The sequence below is a fragment of the Orcinus orca genome, chromosome 8, assembly GCF_937001465.1.
Source record: "Orcinus orca chromosome 8, mOrcOrc1.1, whole genome shotgun sequence".
NCBI lineage: Eukaryota > Metazoa > Chordata > Mammalia > Artiodactyla > Delphinidae > Orcinus > Orcinus orca.
This window is the reverse complement of record NC_064566.1, coordinates 95,468,668-95,483,947: the sequence shown is the minus strand read 5'-3', so window position 1 is coordinate 95,483,947 and position 15,280 is coordinate 95,468,668. Positions and strand designations below refer to the sequence as shown.

Here is a 15,280-nt window from a genome sequence, read left to right as displayed (position 1 = left end):
GGGAAAGCAGGATTGGGCAGTTTCTTCTCTAGTCCCAAGTCAGAATCAGCATGACTAGGCTTCCCTGGTGGCGCAGTGGTTAAGAATCTGCCTGCCAATGCAGGGGACATGGGTTCAAGCCCTGGTCCGGGAAGATCCCACATGCCGCGGAGCAACTAAGCCCCTGCGCCACAACTACTGAGCCTGCGCTCTAGATCCCGTGAGCCACAACTACTGAGCCCACGTGCCACAACTACTGAAGCCCGCATGCCTAGAGCCCATGTTCCACAACAAGAGAAGCCACCACAACGAGAAGCCTGCTCACCTCAACGAAGAGTAGCCCCTGCTCACTGCAACTAGAGAAAGCCAGTGCGCAGCAACGAAGACCTAACACAGCCAAAATAAATAAATAAAATAAATAATTTTTTTTTAAAAAAAAGAAGAAGAAGGATCAGCATGGCTCTGGGGGGTCCTGCCTGGCACTGTCCTTGGTTCACTTCCCAACTCACCCTCAGAGAACTTGCTGCATGCCTACAGCTCCCACTGGCAAACACATACATTTGCTCTGACTTCTCTCTCTCCAAATTCCAGTCAAGTCTCTCTACCTCCTCACTGGTCATAACCATGGGGATGCCTACCATCCTGCCTACTTCAACAACTCTAAACATGAACCCATCTTCCGCAAAGCATCAGCCCTCTTTACAGTACTTCCCTGTCACTACCCAGGGTAAAAACCTCAGTGCCGCCTGCGACTCCTCTCTCTCTGTCATTCTCCATATGTAGCTAGAGTCCAAGGGGTATCAACTCTTCTTCTGAAGAGGAGAATATGCTTTTATCCCTTTGCCCTTTCATCTATACCACCTGAGACTGAGTGCCCAGCAAGTCATTCGAGGCTCACACTATAGTCCCATCCTCACCTGGGCCTCCTAGAAAGGTAGTCTCCTCTAAGAAAACAAACCCATCTGAAACATGATTTTCTTCTCACCCTCTTTTTCTACTTGATTTATTGAGCACCCATTATGTATTAGGCTCTTCATATATGTCATCTCATTTAAGTTTCACAGTAATCTATGAAGTAGGTATTACCCCATTTTACAGGAGAAGGAATTGATGCTCAGAGTGGTTAAAGTAAGTTGTCCAAGTTCTACAGCTAGTAAGCAATAGAGCTAGGACTCAAGTCCAGATCTGTGGAGTTCCACAGTCAGTGCTTTGTTTTATTTTGTTGCTATACTAGTCTGCTTCCATGTGACTCTTCTAGTCAAAAACATTCTGGTTCTGAGCCTTCTGACTTTCTTATTCTTCCACTAGGCTTTTGAGGTTCATTATGATCTGACCCATTCCACCTACAACACCATGTATCTTGCTACTTCTCAATATGCCATGGATTGGTATCAACCAGGAACATTCGTGTGCTTTAGGGTTTGCCCTCATCTCTGTCCTCTTAAATATTTCTATTAATAGTGTATATGAAAATATAGTATCACATTTCACAGATATAAGCCTGGAGGGTTAGTAAACACTTTGAGAGACAGGGTAAGGATCCAAAACTCAGCTCCATGTATATAGAATGGTAGGAAAACCTAAGAAGATGAAATGGTCAGAGATCTGTGTAAGATCTCAGCAACACACACAGACTAGACATGTCTTAGAAGCAGTTCAGGTAAAATAGAATTGGGGTATTAGTAAGTTCAGTCTGAGTCATCAGCATAACATGGTTGCCAAAAGTGCATCCAATTTTAAGCCATATTACTAGAGATATAGTTTTTGGAATAAAGGAGAGGATTGATAGTCCTGCTTTACTCTAAGTTGGCCACTTGTCTTCGTGGGCATAACTTTAGTGAACGGGGAATGTTTAGGCTAGAGAAGAGGAGAAGAGTCTGGAGTCATTAAAGCTCAGATATGTGAAGGGCCAGGAGGTAGTTTATGGACTAATGAGTAGAGACCACAAGGAGATAAAATTCAGCTCCAAGGAAGGAAAAACAGATGTTCGTAAATGGAATGAGTTGCCTTGGGAGGTAGGAAGCTCCCCATTACTGGAGGTGTTTGTAAAGATGTTGAAACACTGCTTGCCAGGGATGTTATCAGAGAGTTGAGCATCAGAAAGAATTGGAACTAGGTAGTTGGTCTTTGAGACCCCTTCCCGCCAAGATCTATGACTTCTCCTGTTTCTGCTCCATCTGCGCCCCTCACTGGGGCCTCTGCGTTCCCCTGTACCTGAGGTTAGTTTCCTGTTTCTCTTCCAGGTCTGCCTGAGGATGCAACCTGCACTGGGTGCATCGGCTCCACATCTTTTAATGATTTAGCATCTTTTACTGTTCTTTAATTGTCCCCATTTTATAAGCTCCTTGAGGGCAGGTGCCTTTATTATCTGTTACACGATTAAAAACTTACTAACCACTGACTGTTCGCAGCCTCCCTCTGCCTTGCCTCCCCTCAGCCCCAAGATAATTTTATCCCTCACCTGTTGTTGGAAATCTTGTCGTGGCCTGCTCAGTTCCAGGGCTTTCGTAACATGAAACTGGGAGAACAAGAGGTGAGAGATAAGACCTAGAGGCAGGAGACAGGTAACGTTATTTTTGTGTTAGGGAGAATCTGGGTAATGGGTGAAGGAAAAAAGAAAATAATGAAACATAAGAGGCTAAGCTAATCTTTGTAATAAGGAGAAGATGGTGGGCCAAGAGAGACAGAAAAGCTTTCTTGACTACAGAGAACAGAGAGAGGCAGAGAGAGGGGCTGATTTAGCGTTCGCAGAGAGCGATTTAACTGTTGCAAGGTGCAGCAGAATAGAAGAGGAAAGGGAATTTGAATAAGATGTGCTGTAGGTTAAGAATTGGATCACTTTCAAGAGATACAAGTAAAAATTAGGATTCCTTTTCGAAATTACTTTTGATATCTGGGCTGTGGGACCCCAGAATATATTCAGGTTATACATCCTGTAACTTTCATAGGACCCAGCATGGTATCAGGGTGAAGGAACCCCAAGCAGTACCCAGTCCTTGCAGATAGAGCAGACATGGTCCTGAGGCTGTGGAATCCTGCAAAAAGGCAGAAACGTTAAGCTTACTCCCTTACTTCAGAGTTAGAGCTTTTAAAAGCACTTCCTAATCTGGGATTTCAAGTTACAAATGCCCCAGGAGTTAGAATCGGTTACGGGTCTTGACAGATGGAGAAAATGAAGCCCGGGGAAGTTAATCAGCTTGCTCAAAGTCACAGAGCAGGTTTTAGGCCTGGTTGGGACTGGGAATATGCCTGGCCCAAGGCTCTGTCCACAATCCAGGGATGCCTTTTTAGGTTGAGCCAGAGACCTACGTGCATGTAAATAAGGTCATGGAAGGAGAGGAAAGGGGGGCTGGGAGACTGGGGGTTCTGAGAACCCCTCCCTCTGTTCAGAGCCCTGCACCAGGCTCTGGGGGACGTCCAGATAAGAAGGCCAAGCCTGCCTTCCCAGATCTTATGGCCTCCCAGGGAAATGAGCCAGACGCAGGAAGAAGTCCAATGGAAATTTGGAAGTGAGTGCTGCAGTGGTGTCGTGGAAAGTGTCTGGACTGGGAATTAGGAGACCTGGCACCTCTTCCAGCCATCACTCACCAGCCATGTGATTTTAGGCCAGTCCTTTCACCACTCTGTGCCTCAGTTTCCTTACCTCTGAACATTCCGTCTCTTCAAAATAAAAGCTTTATAGTGCTACATACAAGAGCAAGTTAATGAAGTTGCATTAATATATTCTGGGGGTGCTGTCCCCCAATGCTCACCCCTCCCAGCAAAATCTCAGAAAGGCTTTTGCCTTCAGTTGACGGCAAGAATTAAATGTTCCCAGGACTCAGAACTGGCAGGCAACCCAGGCAGTGAGGAGTAGGAGGTGACTTGTGTGGCCTTCTCCGGGCCCTGCCTCTGACAGCCTCTCAGGGGCTTATGAACTCTGCCTTCCATCCCCAAGCCAACCAGAGCCATGTGATTGTTTTTCTCTCAACAAACCAAGCCTTCTATTTAATTGCTATCCTCTTGATAAAAAAGAGCCTGGAGATAAACTCATCCAACCCCCTTGTTCTTTAAAGAAACTAAGGCCCAGAGATGAGGCTGACTAGGCCAAGGTCACATACTCTTGGCCAGTCTCCTTTCTTTTTTTCTTTTTCTTTTTAAACAACATTTTTACTTATTTATTTATTTTGGCTGTGCTGGGTCTTAGCTGCGGCATACAGGATGTTCGTTGCGGCATGCGGACTTCTTAGTTGTGGCACGCATGTGGGATCTAGTTCCCTGATCAGGGATTGAACCCAGGCCCCCTGCATTGGGAGCGCAGAGTCTTACCCACTGGACCACCAGGGAAGTCCCCAGTCTCATTTCTTTGGAGGCTTGGAGAACTTATTAGATATGGATTGTTTGGGAATGCAGACTTAGCGATCTCTTGTAACATCTGGTGAGACCCCTTGCTGGAATCCTGTTCTATACTTAGACCTCCAGTTAGATGTACTGCCTGCCTGGACAGAACCACACCTTAGGCTGGAATGTCTCAGCTCAGATGGTGCTGACTGCAGGAAACTTTCCCAGACTCCCAAGTCCCAGATAGATATCTCTCCAAAGTGCTGTGCAAGCCTTCGTGACACTGAATTGAATTCGCCTGTTCATGTGTCTATCCCCAACTAGAGTGAGGTCAAGTGACCTCTGTGAAGTCAAGAACTACGTCTGTCTCATTCACCAACATATACCTATTGTCTAGTCCAGTGCCTGGTACATAGTAGGTCCTCAATAGATATATTTTTAGTGAATAAGTGGGTGAGGTTGGTCAGACAATGATTCTTGGAGGAGTCAAGGAATCCAAGGACAGGATTGTTCTTGCTTGGGTGAGCTGCTTATGCGAAAGGAAGCCTTAGATAGAAGATAATTGCAAATGGGGAGAGGGAAGGAAGTGAGGCAACTGGGAAAAAAGAGAAAGGAACCCTTGAAGGTCATGGCCTTCGCTAACCTGGGAAGCTTCTGGGTAGAGGGGAGGAAGGGTCTCAGCCCTGCCTGGGATAGGAGGAAATGGTTGTGAGCACCTAGAATCCCTCAAGAGGCCCTCTTTATGGGGGAGAAACTCAGAAGGCAGCTTGGCTAGAGGGGAGGGAAACTGATGGGGGACCGGGTAGCTGGTAGGAGCGTTGAAGCCTGGCTAGAGGTTTGCATTTGCTGCTGGGGTCTGGAGGGAATGGGAGTTCTGGGAAGGCTGGACACAGAGAGGAAAGAAGGTGAGGGCAGCTTCCTTCTATCGCTCCCCTTCATTCGGTTGAGACCCTGGCAGGATAGAGCCTATATCTTCTATTCCTTCTCCAGGTGTCTGGGCACCTGGGACCCACAAGTAGGGTCCCTAGGACAAAGATCTGGAAGTGACTGTGGCAGCCTGATAAGTGGGGATGGCATGGCAGGGATTGTGGGAGCTCCACCAGCCTCCCCATAGGATTCTCTTTCTCTCCAAAGGTGCTATTCCTGCAGGAGTACTCTAGCTGCCTCCAAAGTTTTTCTTTCACCAATCCCCACCTGAGCCTAGCTTTTGCCAGAGACTGCTAAGCCAGATCTAACCACCAGGGGGCAAAAGAGCAGTCCTGTGGTCGGCGTCCCTCCACTTCCCCACCCGTACACCTGAAGGCCAAGATGGGCGGTGCCTCACCTGGCTCTCACAGGGAGCCTGGGAGCTCCATTAACCCCTTCCTGCCTAGACTGAGGTACTGCCCTCAGGCATAGTCTTTCACGGCCGAACGGGGGGCAAATCTGATGGTGGAGGAAGTGCTGCCTAGGAGAGGGGCTAGGGTGGAAGTGAAGTCAGGGTTTCCGGCTACTCGGGCCCTTGTCCTAGCTGGAGCTGGGGGAGGCTAGCGTTCTCTGCCTTGGTTGGGTAGCTACCCCCACAGATGTGTGAAGGAGCCCCCTGGAGGCCAAAGAGGCCCGGGCTGCGGTCACCTGCCCGGGCCTCCCAGGCGGGATGCGGAGGAGAATGCAGAAGCAGCCACAGAACCCAGGTTTCCGGGTTCCCTGCATCCTTCTATCTGTCAGGGCTCTTTGCAGCAACTAGTGGGGGTGGTAGCGGGAGGGTGGCCAAAGGGTGGAGGAAGAGGCACAGAGGGTTGGGGTGACAGGGGAGGGTAGACAGTTAAGATGTGGCAGGAGAGCGGACTGGATTACGCAGCTCTCAGGTGCCGGGTTTTGTGTGTCGTTCTTCGAGCACCAGGCAGCCTTCTAGGGCTCTGACAAGCCCAAGTTCCGAGACTGCGTTCTGGGCCACAAGGTGTTAAACTGTGGGTGGGAGTAAGGTCGGGAGTCCCTCCCTTCTTCCCTCCCTCATAGCGTCACCACCTAGGAGTCCAGCGGGCTGGCGCGCAAGGAGTTAAGTCTGCCCGCAATCTGCAAGACTGGAGCCGGGGAGGGGGAGGAGGGGGAAAAGGAGGGGGTAGAGAAGGAGAAGGGGGAAGCAGACTGCGGGGAGACAGCGCCAGGAACCCCCTCCCCAGGGACCTGGCCCCAGGGCCCCCAGCCCCAAAAGAGGCCCTGCCCTCCCCGGGGTCGTGCTCCCTCCCCCCGCCCTGCCCCCGCCCTCCAGCTTTGTGTCCCCAGGAGGGTGGGCTGCAGGATTTCCAGCCAAGCCTTGGCTGCCTGCTCAGTTTTTCCAAACCCTCCAGTCGGGGAAGGCGGGAGCCCTGTCAGGATAAGAGTCCCTCCCCCTCTGCCCCTGTCGGCCCCCTCTCCCAGCCTCCCTTTTCCTGCCCCCGCATCTTTTCCAAACTCCTTTCGCTGTCCGACCCTGGCCCCTGCGCCCCCTATCCCCACCTCTACTGGCTCCCAAGTTCCAAGTTCAGGTTGGAAGGGGCCAGCTGGGTCCCACAATTCTGGAGAGGCGCTGGTAAAACCATACTCCGCAGGCCAACCCCGAGACCTGCGGGGCGCCGGCCGTACTCCCAGCCTGGCGCCCGCCCCATCCCAGAAAGTGGCCCCAGGGACACCAGGGAGGGTGGCCCCGGGGTCTCCCGCCCTGGAATGGAGCTGGTGCTGGGGGAGCCGGCAGAGCAGCGCGGCAGGCTCTGTGCTGCTGGTGCCAGGCCCTGGGGCAGGCTTCGAGGAGGGGCAAAGTGTTCCGAGGGCTGGCACGGTTCTGTCCAGCAGGTCTATTATGTAATAATCACCATCTATCAGGAAGCCAGGCAGCTGGAGTGAGTGGGGAAGCCAGGATGCCCAGATCCGCTCCTTTTCCAGGGCCCAGGAAGGTGTCTCCGTCAAGATGGGGGGCGTGGCAGCAGCCCAGAAGTGAAATGAAGTGGGGGTCGAGGGGCAAGTGAGGGTCGCTGGGCAGTCCGAAGGCGGCCCCACAAGCCCCGCCGCGAAGCTGACTGACAGTGCCCTGAGCCAATGATTGAAGTCACTGTGAGGCTCAACGTTAACCCTTTCTTGGGTCCTTGTTTGCTTTTGGGGATAGAGTCCCTTCCCAGGAACTGTTCTCTAGTCCTGAATCCCACCTGCACGAGGTCGGTGATGAGTACCAGCCGGAAGATCCTTTCGTCCTAGTCACCCCAGGTAGTAATCTCAGATAATCTGCAGCCCTAGCTCCTCCGACCCCCTACCCCCACCCCAAAAGTAAACTGTATTACAAAATGTGGTTGTGTGTGTACACTCTGTGGTTCCAGAAACAGGCCCACGTAACGCTGGCACACCCACACTGCACCACGAACAGGCTATACCCATGCCCGAACTTCCACCGACACTCGACACTCGCTGACACACCTGTGACACTCCTCGTGACACAGTGACACACAGATACGCGCCAACACACGGTGATTCCCCGAGTTCGCCAGTAGAGGGAGCCACTCCATTCCAGCAATGGGCCACCGGCCTCTCTCCTCTCCCCCTCGCTCACTCCAGCGGTCCACCCAGAACTCGTGGCTGCCCAGAGCTCGGGCTCCGCATCCCAACCTGGGGGAATGAGTCACAGCTCCACCCAGGGGACTGCTCTACATGGCTGCTCCACAGGACATGCCGAATACACTTGGTTGTGTGCCACAATTAACAGACCTCTTGCAACACAGCCATCACTCACCCCTACAAACATTGTTTTCTGGACCTGCTATGAACTGGGCATCGTGCCAAACGGATCATCACAAGCCCATGCGGTTTGTGTCATGTATGTAACGGGAAACTGACCCACATAACTGGGTGGACCCTTCCTTTCAACAAGCAATCCTGTTTGAGAAATGGCCTTCTTGTCTTGGGGCTCATCTTATAGCAGGACCCTGGGGAGGGGAGAGGAGATTAAACCCTACTTCCACGGGTCAGGTACTATCCTAGGCTCTGAGATCTTTCACACCAGAGCTCAGCCTCTCTGGGCTTCAGGTTTCTTTTCCTTTAAGTGGGGGCAATACCTATCTCACAGGGTTGTGATGATTCAGTCCCTAACCCAGCTTGGTCTTGGCATAGCAGTTAATAGGCAATTGGGGAAGTTTTGTTGATTGGCTCAAAGCACGATCAAGAGATAGTGTGTATGAAAATGCTTTGTAAACTTCTATGTTAGGCACCCATAGAGGTTGTTATGTTATCTTCTTTCAGGGTTTCTCCCCCTTTTTCACCTGTGCCTCCCCAGACCTTGCCCAGTGCCCAGCTGCAGACACCATCAATCCATCAAGTGAGTATTTACTGAATCCCTACTATGAACCTAGCCCTTGAGTGCTGTGGGGAATATAGAGGCATAGGAGACATGGTTTGGGCCCTCAAGAATCTTTGGGGGCAACCAGACACACGCACAGGAGAATCAAGATAAAACATACAATTAGGTACTCAGTTGGGTGGAATAGATGTAGTAGGTGTCAAAAGAGAGGGAGGTCAGTGAGAGCTAGAGCTATCTGGGGACCATCTGTGAGGAGGGGCAGGGGAGAGCTCAGAGGAACCAAATAGCATGAGCAAAGGGGCTTGCTAGTGCCCTTCAATGGTTGTTACTTGTTGGTATTAATCCTGGGTGGGTGGGGGTAGTGGGATACAGGGAAAGTGCCCTGGGATAAGGAGACCCAAACTCTAGTCCTGGGCTTACCACTTTCTAGCTGTGTAACCCTGAGGAAGTCCTTAACTAGGGCAAGCCTTTGTTTCCTCATCAGTGTCATGGGGCCATAACATCTTTCTCACAGGTTTGTGGCAAACACTGAAATAACATGTGAAATGCTTTTTAAAACACTTTACAATTTTTTTTCCATTGGATCTATTCTCCTATAGGGTCTTGTGTGTGTGTGTGGGGGGGGGGGCACTTTGAGCTTAGGATAGAGTTCTTTTGGGAGAACAAAGGTTTTACTTCCACAAACATTTTCTTAGTATCCACTTTGCGCTGCTGAGGATTGAAGTGAAAAAGTTCAGTCTACATCCTCAGGGTCTACTAGGAAAGAGAGATGAATAAAGTGAATAAAGAGATGTTCAGTGCATAATGAATGTGGGTGGATACAATGAAGAGGGGACCCAGTAGAGAGAAAGAGAGAGAGAGAGAGAGGGAGAGGGAGAGGGAGAGGGAGAGGGAGAGGGAGAGGGAGAGGGAGAGAGAGAGAGAGAGAGAGAGAGGGAGAGAGAGAGAGGGAGAGAGAGAGAGAGAGGGAGGGAGAGAGGGTGTGTGAGTGTTGGGGGTTGGGGGGAGTCAACTCCCACTGCTTCCAATCAGCGTAGATAGGAGGGTACGTTTGTCAAACCTCTCCCCAGCCTGAGATGGTGTTAGCCCGTCTCCTCCCCAGTCCTCGGGAATGGGGTGGAGAGTGGCATAGAAGCCCCCTCCCCGCCCCCGAGCCAACCTGCCTCCCGCTAGCCGGCCGGGCGCCTTACCGAGTCAGACCACTGGGAGGCTGGGGGAGCCGGGTTGGGCGAGGAGGCGAGCGAGATGGGGGAGCTCTTATTTTGACAGGGGCCTCTCCGGGCTCTGGTATGAAGGCAGAAGGAGGCAGCCAGAGAGCCCCGATGCTTATTCAGGCTGGGGAGCGGAGCCGAGTGGAGGGGCGAGCGAGGCTCCGGCAGCGCAGGGGACCCCGGGGAGGCGGCGGCGAACGGCGGAGCCAGTGGCCGGACATGCCCCGGACTCGGGGCCGCTGCACCACCGCCGCTGCCCGGAGCCAGCCGGCCGGACGCCCGCACGCCTGGGTCCCCCGGCGCCGCGCCGCCCGGGGACTGCAACCCGGACCCTCGGCGTCCGACCAACAATAAGCGCCCAGACAGCCCCCTCCCCGCCCCGCGCCCACCGTCCCCGCGGGCCTCGGGAAAAGTGAAAGGAGGAGGCGAAGGAAGGAAGGAAGGAAGGAAGGGAGGAGGAGCAGGAGCCGGAGCCGTGAGGTTCGGGGCTGAGACCCCAGCCCTGAGCCCAAGGCCGGGCGGGTGTGCGCGCTCTCCCGCCGCTGCCCGGCGCCCAAGACCATGCTCCGCGGTTGGAAAGCAGGAACCCAGGCGCCCAGCGACCCCCGGATACCCACTCCCGGGCCGGGCTGGTATTGAGATCAAGGCGTCCAAGATCAAAAGATCACCACCTGCCCGCCCTCCTCCTCACCTCCAACTGGCGAGCAGGAGGACCCCAATCCACCCACCGGCCCTGACCTGGTCATGGCGTCCAACTCCGGCCTGGCGTGAGGACCCCCGACCCGCGCGAGGTGAGGGGAGGGCTGGGGCCGAGGGCGAAAGTCATGCCAGGCCAGCAGAGGCGTGAGGAGGGAGATCCAGTTCGAATTGGGGAGGGGGAACACAATCTGATTGTCTCTGGCCCTCTGGCACGCACCCCCAGGCTGTTTAAGGGGTCGGGGACGCCCCCAGGATTAGTGGAGGCCACTCTTGGGCCCCCAATCAGGTTGGCAGCCCCAGCGCACAGAGGGGAGGGCTTAGGGGCAGCCAGGGGACCCTGCCACCCTAGCACAGAGAACAAGGCCGGCCTTGGGCCAGCTGGAGCAGCAACTCTGCCCTGGGGGCTTCTGGGAGATGTAGTCCCCCTCACAGGCTCACCAACCCCTTGGGTCTCAGCACCCCAGCACTCCTCTCCTGGCTTATAGGAGCTTCCATAAGGAGGTGCGTGGGGACTGGAGATTGCTGGGGGTCACCTCTGCCCCCAAGCACTGCCTAGGAGCAGCGGGGGCTGTGACTGGAGGAGTCTCCCCTGCCTAGGATTCTTAGTGATGTGGGCTTGGCAGGGGGTGGGGGGGTGGGGGGGCAGTCACACAGTTCCTTGGAGGTGTCTCTGCCTTGCTAAGCGGAGACAGCCCCTGCCTTGGTCTGGGGGAGCTCTTGGGGGAGGAATGTGAGGAAGAGAGGGGAGGCTTAGGGCTTCTTGCTTGGCTGGACTATGTCCTGTCCCAGGGCTGCTGGAATTTGGTTTCAGGGGACACCGAGGTCTACTCTCCCCTTCTCCCTCTTGGGAGCTGAGGAGAGTGTCCCTTACAGTCTGGGAGTCTGGAGGGTGTCCCTCTGGAGCAGTGAAGCCAGGATTGGCTTCTGTCTGTCCAGCTTCCTTCCTTCCGGGTTTTTCTGACACCCCCTCCTCCCTCCTCCTTCTGTCTGTCTGCTGCTTGGGGTGTGGGTCTGTGTCTGTGTCTGGGGGCCTCTGCTACAGGGAGGAAAAGTGTTGCTCTGGGAGAGGTGAGCTGGGCATGTGACTGAGCCCCGGGAAAGGGGCTTGGAGGCCCCCTTGATCTTTGGCCTTGGTTTCCTGTTTTACCTAGGAAAGCTGTCTTCGCACAGTATCTGCTGTAACCCTACTGATGCCTCTGGGCAGCTCGCTGAATGAGACCCGCAGGGTGGGTGGGCTTCCACTCCCCTTGCTCTCCTCCCTCCTCAGCCTCTCCAAGGTGCAGCTACTTTTTCTGGGCTGGGGCTGCCTGGCTTGTCTGCTGCCCCCCAGCACTAGCTTGGCTGCCTTCTCTGGGTCAGGACCATGATTTCATGGCCCCAGGGGAAGAGCATGTTCAGGCCCTGTCTTTCTGGTATCAGCTCTGAGGTGCCTGCTGATAGGAGCTTCAGGACAGGATGAGAATGGGAGAGAAAGGAAGGTAAGGGAATGGGGGGGGGCGGTTCTGGTATCAGGACGGAAGGTGCTGCCCTCCCTCAGCTGATCAGGCTCAGTGGCCTTGGAGAACCAGGCCTGGAAGCTCACCCTTCTGGCCACTTGCCTCTGGAGGCGTTCTGCTTACCTGTGTTGCTTCTGATTGGGGTGGGGCAGGGGTTAATGCTGGAAGGGGTGCTCCTGAAGGGGAGAATACCTATATAACCTTGGATCCAGTGTGACTCTTGTGCTCGGGGTAGCAGGGGCCTCACGCTAGAGATGGTTTCTGGAGGTCCGTATGGAGGCTCCGAGTCTCTAATTACTGAGGTTTAGGGTCCAGGTGGGAAGAGATTACAGAGTCCTGGAGAAGGATTAGTGTTGGTGGTCCACAATCGATCACAGCAGTGGTAATGTACGACCTAGTGAACTTGCTTATTGAGTCTGTGTTGGGCACCCGTGATTCCCCTTGGGTAGTGTCTGCCTCCCAACTTCTGGGTATTTCAGTTAAGCAGGAGCCCTGGGCCGTAGACTCAACTTCCATGAAGAGGCAGGGCAATAGCCTTCTGGGCAGAGGCCTAGTGGGTGGCAGTGTCGACTCAGCAAGGGCTGGAATGCCTGGCACCTGCTTTAGATTAAAGGAGATGCCTGCAAAGGGGGCTGCCTGCCTGTAGGGGGAGGGGCCGGGATGGAGCTGCGTGGAGCCCAGGAGTGGGGTGGAAGGAAAGGAGCAGGGTTGCAGGCAGCAGCAGCTCTGGCAGGAGTGGAGGGAGCCAGCAGTCCCCCAGCTCAGCAGCCCCTCCTCCAGGGAGTGCAAGACAGGAGCTGGGGGCCGCCACACTGCCTCTGGCGCCGCCGGCTGAAGTTCTGTCCCAGCGCCCTGGGGGGGCAGCTGCGGGGAGCCAGGGTGTCTGAGTGTCCAGTCTGCCGAGGACTGGAGGAGGCCTGCGAGGAGGTAGGGGGCACTTTGGGGTTCCTTTTGGCCTGATGCCATGTTTACTCTTCTGGGGGCTCCTTGGTTGCTGGTAGTGAGGCACTCCAAGAGCCTGGGCACCCAGGGGTGACGGGGAAACGGCATCCTTTCCCTGTGCCAGGAACCCTGGGCACTGCTTGCTTGCTGACCTCGGGGGAGGGGGCAGAGGGGATGGCACCGTGGGAAAGTGGGCAGCCGTGAGAGCCAAGCGGGTACAGGCTGGGTGCCGCGGGCAGGGAGCCTCTGCCAGGCCTGCTCTCCCTGGGGTGGGGCTGGCTGTTCCAGGGACTGGCTCAACCTGTTGAGCACCTGGCTGCTCTAGCTTGGCATCTGTGCCCCTGCCTGCCAGCCCCACCAGCTGCCCACCTGTAAGCCACACTGTGGGGGCTGCCCCCAGGGATCTGGGGCGAGGAGACTCTGACTGGCCAAGGGGCCAGGATGAAGCTGGTAGAGGCTCCTCCAGGGGCGCTACGTTTCCCCAGGTCCCACCCTCTAACTACCAGAGCTTGGGCTGGAGCCAGTTGGAGGGCCAGGTAGCCAGAGGCTAGGAGCTGAGGGGCAAGGGGAAGAAAACTGCAGCACTAGAGGTGCCGCACGTCACTTGGATGGGCCTCCCTGAAGGCAGCCTGGAGTTAAGGCCTGGCATTTCCTCTGCTGGGTGCCAGGGCCAGGCCTCCAGAGCCCCACCCCCAGCCTGGCTTGACCTCCCCTCCCTGGGAGAGAGCTGCCGAATTTCCCTGGAGGTTGGGGGAGGGGCAGTAAGGGCATCCTGGTGCCCTGGGAGGAGAGGGGTGACTTCCTGGATGTGGGGGTCTGTTGTAGTGCCTCAGCCTCCCGAAGAGCTCCCCTCTCTGGGAACCCAGGTAGGAAGCTCTGGCTTCCCAGGGAGATGTCCCCCACCCTGCCCTGAGTGTGGGTGGTCCTGGGTCCCCTGGAAGGCCCTTGCTGTCCTCCCACACCCTCTGACCCCTAGCTTTAGGCCTGCCTTGGGGCTCTGCTAGCTGGCGGGGAAGGGGAGCCAGCTGCCACTCTGTAGGGGGGAAGGTGGCCACCACCACCCACCCACGGGTCGGGGAAGGGCCCAGGTAGGTTCCTTCGCCTTCTTTCTTCTCTAGTCAGTGGCTAAAGTGGAGGCCTCTCCTTCTCTGCCTCCTTTCCACCCCAGGCCCTCCCTGCTTGGCCCTGGGCCACCTGCCCCTCCTAACCTTGGTGTCTGGCCTAGTCCCCATGCCCAGGGGCTGGGATGCCCTCTGTCCAAGTCCCTCTTCCAATGGGCTGGTGGCCCTGCGCTGGCCTGTCTTCCCCCTCCCCTTCACTCTCCACCCTCCAGCCTCAACTGAGAATGGCCCTGAATCCAGCATTTCCAGCATTTCGAAACCAGGATTGTTTTGAAATCCCTGAGTACTTCTCCACCCCACTGCTCTGACTCCCCTCCTCCCCACTAGCCCAGAATTTAGTCCTCTAATCTGACTTCATGCTGTGCATTGCGTGTGTGTGTGTGTGTGTGTGTGTGTGTGTGTGTGAGTTTGTGTGCTAGCACATGGCCATGTGCATACTACTCTGTGTGTGTGCTCGTGTATCCCAGTGTGGGTCTGTCTTCTGTCTGTCAGTAGTTCTGTGTGACTGGCTGATGTCATTTGTGTTTCTCGAGCTCTCTTTGGCCTTCTCTGAGTATGGGAGCCTCTATGGGTCTTAAGGAGTCATTTTTGGGGAGTTTGGGTTATTTTAAAGAGGTCTCCTGGATGTGTGTCTTTGGGGGTTGTGTCTGTTTCTCTCTCAGGTACACGTCTGGGAGTATCTGAGGAGTATGTGTGCTCGGGATTGTGTCTCTGATGCACGTGCGTGTGTGCGTATGTGCGCACACTCAGTGCGCTCCGCTTCTGTTGCCGCCTCTATCCTCCTCCCTCAGAACATGTCTGGGGTGCGTAGCCACAGGTCTCCCCATAGCTCCCTGGGACATGGAGTCCTCTGTCCTTTGATAGGGAGGTTTCTTGGAGTGAGGCCAAGGCTTCTGGCAGTTCTGTGGTCCTTGGAGAGAAATTGTGCAGTGGGGAGACTTTGGGATAAACTGTCCCCAAGGCTGGGCTCTCTTCCTCTGCCCTTCACGGACACCCGGCACCTTAAGGGATCCCAGTACTCCCAGTCCATCCTCTTCTTGTCCTAGTGATATCGTGGGGGCTGTCACAGGGCAGCCCCGTGCTCTCCAGAAAGGGCTGGGGAAAGGGAGTTAACCCTCTACCCTTGGGGTCACTTGCTTCATTGGGGACAAGAAACAGCCAGCCACATCAGACCTGGGAGCTTGGTGGCTAAAGTTCAGAAAAGTTGAC

The 15,280-nt window shown here is 54.9% G+C and overlaps 1 protein-coding gene across 5 annotated transcripts in view; it reads left to right on the top strand.

Moving 5' to 3' along the window:
* The first annotated feature begins 9,601 nt into the window (after nt 1-9,601).
* BCL9L (BCL9 like) overlaps nt 9,602-15,280 on the top strand; it is a 28,752-nt gene continuing 23,073 nt past the window's right edge. For 2 of the 5 annotated variants that reach the window (XM_033434457.2, XM_004273324.4), the window contains exon 1: nt 9,602-10,604. Coding sequence is in view for 1 of the 5 variants with exons in the window: in XM_033434456.2 (XP_033290347.1) it covers nt 12,669-12,935 (267 nt within the window). In the remaining 4 variants the exon portion in view is untranslated. Of the gene's footprint in view, nt 10,605-11,996; nt 12,936-15,280 lie in introns of those variants that run through there. The other 3 variants (XM_012534321.3, XM_033434456.2, XM_033434458.2) reach the window with 3 other exon arrangements.